General features: G+C 32.2%; 1 protein-coding gene across 2 annotated transcripts in view; it reads right to left on the minus strand.

Annotated features, from left to right (window-relative positions):
* Positions 1-5,948, minus strand: part of LOC114324179 (glycerophosphocholine phosphodiesterase GPCPD1) — a 47,226-nt gene extending 41,278 nt beyond the window's left edge. The window contains exons 1-2 of one of the 2 annotated variants that reach the window (XM_028271933.2): positions 5,565-5,948; positions 5,018-5,494 (exon numbers count right to left, since the gene is read on the minus strand). In XM_028271933.2, the coding sequence (XP_028127734.1) occupies positions 5,018-5,480 (463 nt within the window). In that variant the 5' untranslated portion in view covers positions 5,481-5,494; positions 5,565-5,948. Of the gene's footprint in view, positions 1-5,017 lie in introns of both variants that reach the window. The other variant, XM_028271932.2, reaches the window with a different exon arrangement.
* Between the last annotated feature and the right edge of the window lie 255 nt (positions 5,949-6,203).

The raw sequence follows: 6,203 nt of genomic DNA on the forward strand, positions 1-6,203 counted from the left end.
TGAAATTGTAAAAAACTAACACCATTGGAAGCAATTCTGGGATACAAAATATTATTGTAAGTGTGTTCACGAAAAAATTAACAGAAAAAAATAAATAAAATTAAAAAAAAAGTTTAAAACAAATATGTTAAAAAAGTAAAATAATGATAAACAAATAAAAAAAACAAAAAAAACAAAGAAAAAAAGGAATTAAACTAAACAAAAGAGTACTTAAATAAAGCATTAAAAAAACCAAAAAAATGTAATTAAAAAAAATAAAAAAATATACATATAAAAAATGCACTAAACAAAAACACACAAATTTTACTAACATAAATAACATTTATCCTAGGGTGTGAGAATTTGAACAATCAATTTATTTATATTGGATAAAAAAAAATGCTCTTTTTATATTTTATAAATAAAAAATAAGTCTGGCTAATTGGTTTATGCCAAAGCCATTTACAATAAAAAAAAAATATGAGAATAATAAAATATATGAAAATAAAAGGAAATTTGGAGGTGAACCAACAGAAACAAATGGTAGGGGAGCAAAGTATGCTAAATGTGCAGTCACTCGAGCGTTATGGGGACCTATTGGGTTGTGAAGAGTAGGTCCTAAAACCAAAAAAAGTTAAGTAAAGTTTTCCATTTTAGTGGGCGCTTGTCATTTTTAATTTAATTTTCCATTTCCAACAATCGTTTATTCCGATTATAACGCCATCTATCCATAATTCGAAAAAATGTTTCGAATAAAAGTTAGTTATTTTTACGTAAGGAATCCAAATCTGCAATAAAAAATTAGGGCTCCTATTTAAGATTTTAAAGTAACCCCCCACCCCACCTCCGTTGGGGGTCGTGTTTGGTGTCATTCAATAGATTTTTCAAAAATATTGAATAAGTATATTTTACAGTTTTTCGATCTGATGTTCATTTCGCGAAATATCGTGGGATTCGTATTTAAAATATTAAGTTTGACCCCCACCCCTCTCCGTGGGTAGTCATGTTTGGTATCATTCGATAGATTTTTAAAAAATATTGAGCACATATTTTTTAGTTTTTCGATCAGTCATTTGTTTCGCGAAATATTCTCCTTTTTCTTGTGAAACTTTGGGACTCACCCATTTCCTTACGCCCGGCTCAAATCGTCAGATTTTTGAAATATACACTCTTTTGCATATACTTAACTTACCTTATCTTAATCTGACAATTTCGAGTTTTTTTTAGGATATATTTTTATTTTCGGGCCCCCCTTAACGAACTCCCCTGTGTTAAATGCCAATATATAGTAGAGGTACATCTGCAGGGTACCAGGTTTCTCCCCATATGATAATCTGACGCGCTCGAGTAACTGCAAAAATCCCCGCTTGGGCTCCCCTACCAAAATATAAGTGACTGCCAACTACAACAGCTATGTCATATTGATAAAATGAATGACAAAACACTAGCATAAAGGTATATGAAGTCAGGAACTGACAAAAAAACATTGGTTCATCATGATTAAGATGAGATGAGCAAATTAAACAAGACAGATTAGAATGGAACAAGATCAAACATTTGGTACAATATAATGCAGCATGGAAAAGAAAAATCAGAGAAACAACACAATAATAATTATAGGAAAGGACTCAATATAAATCTAGTACATTATAAGTAACTTTTACTTATTGTAAGTGTTGTAGTGAATTATGACATGGAATCAAACAATTAAGCTAACCCTACAAATATGTTATAGGTATTATATAGGTATAGGTTTACCGATTAAGGACCAGTCTTTTCCCCTCCCGTTAAGCATTTATCTGGGTTAACCATTTATCTGGAGGTTTGTCTGACAGATAAAAAAGTAGTGTCTTTTCAGTAGCGAATAAACTTATCTGACAGACAAAATGGTAAATATTTATTTTTAAATAAAGTACTGAATAAGAAGTTATCTGGAAGATAAATTGTGTTTATTGTAGTTTGCTATATGTTGTAGGTCATCACAAAAGTAAAAATATAACCTAAATACTGTTTTTTAGTGTTTATTATGTTTGAAACACATGGATCCTGTATTAGAAGATTTAGATTTCTTTAATGAAATTAAAGAGTATACTGTTTATGAACTTAGTGCGAGAATATAATATTTGAGAGAGAATCAATCATTTTAGTTTCCTCTAGAGGTGAAAATAACAGCCCTAAAAGAATACAAAATAATTGTTTTGTTAGCTAATGTTAGCTGTATGCTACAGCGGAATTTCAACTGATATTTCTTCCAGATGGGCCACATCTTACTAAAGTGATAATTTGACAACAGACGATGTGTTAACATTGAAGTAGTAAGACAGCTCACATACCTGGGTATACAGATAACTGAGGATGGCAGTAAGGAGAAGGAAATACTGAAAAGGATAATGCTTGCTTACAAAGCATACTTCTCTCTGTCGCAGGTGTTTGGATTCAAAGATGTCCATAGGGAAGTAAAGTTCAAAATATATAGCTGGTTCTCTAAACTCAGACATAACTGGCTAGTGATTTTAGTAGGTAAGTTTTTTGTTTTGGGCCAATTTTGCCAAAATTGGCAATATTACTAACTATTTAGTAATTATTAACTATTTAGTAATTTTTTTTTTTTGCCAATTTTACTAAATTGGCAAAACTACTTACTAAAATCACTAGCCAGTTGTGTCTGAGTTTAGCGAACCGACTATATAAAACCATCATACAATCAATAGCAACATGGCATAGAAACATGGATCATGACAGAAAAGACAATAAATCTTACTTTTGAAAGAAATAAATTAAAGAGGATATTGGAACCCATTTACGACAATGGTATAAGGAAAATAAGGTTCAATCACAAGTTAAACTAATATTACAAAGTACCCTGTATGGCAAATTATGCAAAAATACAAAGATTGCACTGGGCTTATATGAATGGATAATGAATAACAGAACACCTAGTAGAACGCTTAGTGGAACTATGATGGGATATCATCCAGTAAAAAGACCAAGGAAAAGGTGGATAGGTGAAGTGAGAACTGATCCTAAAGAGATATTGAGGGTGTAGGGTCAGTCAGGGTAATTGGAAACACTATTTGAAATATCATGACATCTAAGCATTTAAAATATATTAAAAAATATACTGTTTTATATTATAATAAAATAAAAGCTTTTGGCTATTATACGATAAGTCTACAGTAGAATGTCTTAAAAACTAGAAAGAAAAAGTCACAAAAAAATAAGATATTCAAAGTTTCCATTTACCCCAGAAATTTTAAGAAAAAACTAAAAAATGGGGTAAAAGTAAACAACAATCTCAGGCTTACAAACATGTAACAATGTGGTGTTCAATTTTGACTGACCATGCAGTAGGCACACTAGTTCCATCTTATCAGTTGGTATATTTCTACCCTTTATGCAGTTGTAAATAATGTAATGTGGAATACTGTAGTAAGCAGCAGCCTCCCTATATGTTATTTTTTTTGTTTTAACATCTGACACCTCATTTTTAAATCGTTTAAAGAGTATTTCGTTGGTTCTCTCTTCGGTATGTACTTCCTCAACATTTTAAAAATGGCAAGACCTGTAACCTTAACATAAAAAATTGATTTCCATTTACCTCACATTGTTTCCATTTACCCCTAACAGGTGTTTTCATTTACCCCATGCTCATGATTCAAGGGGGTAATTGTGAACACTTACTGTACTGACTTCTTGTAGTAAATAACATTCAAATTAACATTGTAGGCAATATAAATATTCTTGTAGTAGCTATAAATTATAAATATAATCACTATACGTACCCAATACAGTGAGATAAAATTTGTAAAATATTGGCACTGTTCTAAATCGATTTATATGTTTAAAAACAATCAAATTTAAATTGCACAGAATGGACATTCACTTGGTTTGTAAACAAATGAATAACATACCACACAATAAACAAAGATGGAATTGTAATTCTGTGTATGTGATATTATTGCAATATTTCATTTCTAGAGGTAGGGAGTACTGTTTCCAATCACCCCTGTTTCCAATTACCCTGACTGACCCTATAACTGGAGGAGAGCAGCCAGGGACAGAGATACTTAGAGGCAGATGCTGAGGGAGGCCGGGGCCTAACTTGGCTGTAGCACCATAAGAGATAAAGAGAAGTTGGTAAGGAAAGGAAAAAACAAAGGATAAACCTGCATTGGCAATAATAAATAAAATTTAAGAAATCATGTGAAAGTTACATATTTTGTTAATAATGTATATACAGTGGAACCTCGATTATCCGTCTCTCCATTAACCGTCACCTCTGTTAACCGTCAGGGTCTGTACATAAGTTTGATTGACTACATAAGCAAAAATTGAGTCATTAATTCATTTTGTTTGAGCATTGAGATAAGCCAAACGAATGGTTAATTTGTGATGTGGATGCAAACAGCTATCAAATGCTGACAGATGATGAAATCAATGAAATGGCAACAGAGGCGGACGAAACAGATTCAGAAGCTGATACAGACTTGGAATTTGACGGTGGCAATGTCGATGATACTATTGCAACTGACAAAGATTTGAAGAAGCTAAATTTGATTAAATAATCTAGAAAAACTGCATAGCACATACAACAATTCATCGAGTGGTATTCTCAACAAGGAGAAACCAATAAAAGAGATTGCATGATCTTACTCCGATTAAGAAATTCAGATGTTGCAAAATGTGAAGCAACAGTAAAACAAACAAAGATTTTAGAATATTTTAAACCAAATTTATTCGATTGCCCATACACAAATCCTTCTTATATTGTGAAACAAAAAATACAAATAAAATTTAAGAGTTGTACTCTGACCTTTTATTTTTTTTTAATGTTCTGTTAACCGTCTTTTCGATTATCCGTCATACCCTTGGTCCGGTGCCCTGACGGATAATCGATGTTCCACTGTACCTAAAAGGCATAATGAACAGATCGCAAACCTGGTACATAAATGGCTCGATAAATGGATTTCATATTAAACAGTCCTCATTGTTTTGAAGATTATTATTAAGAAAGAAGGAATATTATGTTTAAACTTACCCCTATCAATATGTTCAGAATCACCGTAACATCCATATTCATGAGGCTCCTCATCTAACGTAGGAGAATTACCAGAAATGGAATCAACAGATCTAGCCTGAAGGTTTGTCTCCCAGCTCCTCACTATTACTTGTATACCAAGTTCCACCAGTATACAAACACAGTACCGAAACTCAACCTTCTTCTTTTCAGGTATTTCGATAATCGCAGACCAAATGTCTGAATCTTCTTCCCTTATTAAGGGTACACATTTTTCGGGCTGCCAAGAGCCCAGCTCTGGCAGGTCCCCACAAACACAAACATGTTCATCACCTCTTAATACTTCAGGTACTCTGACACGGAATAACCATTTTTTAGGAGTGTACTCAGCTGACTTTAGTGAGGTACTTGAAACTCTGGTTTCGGGCTTACCATTGCGAATTTCGGAAGAACTTGGATCCTCTAAGAAAAACCAGCGCTGCATATTGATTTGATTAGCTAATAAAGCTTCAATTAAAACAGCATAAACTTTTGATTGTTTAACAATACTGACTATCTAATAACTTACACTTTCAGTTCAGATGCAGATAACTGGATATAAGACATGACTAGAGCTGGAAATGAGTAAAATTGGTTTGCACTGAACTTATTTATCACAACACAATTTTGAACAAAGAAATACTTATGTTCACACGTCATAAAATTAAAATAATTACTCTTTACTCTATTATTTTACTAAATTGAACACAAATATTTTCTGTCTCTTCCGTTACTTGACACTTTGAACTTCGAACAAATATCTATGACAGGGGGACGAATCAAAACGCACTGACTATTAAAAAATTAAAATACGGCCAATGCCAATCAAGCTGGAGGATTTGCCCCCTATTTATATATTTTTTGAACTAATTTAAAAGAAATTTGCGTAATACATGCATAATCCACTGACGTTGAAGGTATTTCAAAAATCGAAATTGATTATCGAAATCAATAATATCGATAATTTAGTATGTTCGAAATAGTTTGGAGACGATTTAGAGAAGTTAAAAAATTATGAGAATATTCTATTTTATATGATGATTTGAAGAATAAAGTACTAATTAATATTATTGAATTTTTGTAGAATTTACGGTCATGAACAGACAGGCCATGACCGTTTTTATCCGTTGCATTAGATGTGGCAATACTGTCAAGCTGGCAAATAGAG

The sequence above is a fragment of the Diabrotica virgifera genome, chromosome 1, assembly GCF_917563875.1.
Source record: "Diabrotica virgifera virgifera chromosome 1, PGI_DIABVI_V3a".
In the NCBI taxonomy this organism is placed as follows: domain Eukaryota; kingdom Metazoa; phylum Arthropoda; class Insecta; order Coleoptera; family Chrysomelidae; genus Diabrotica; species Diabrotica virgifera.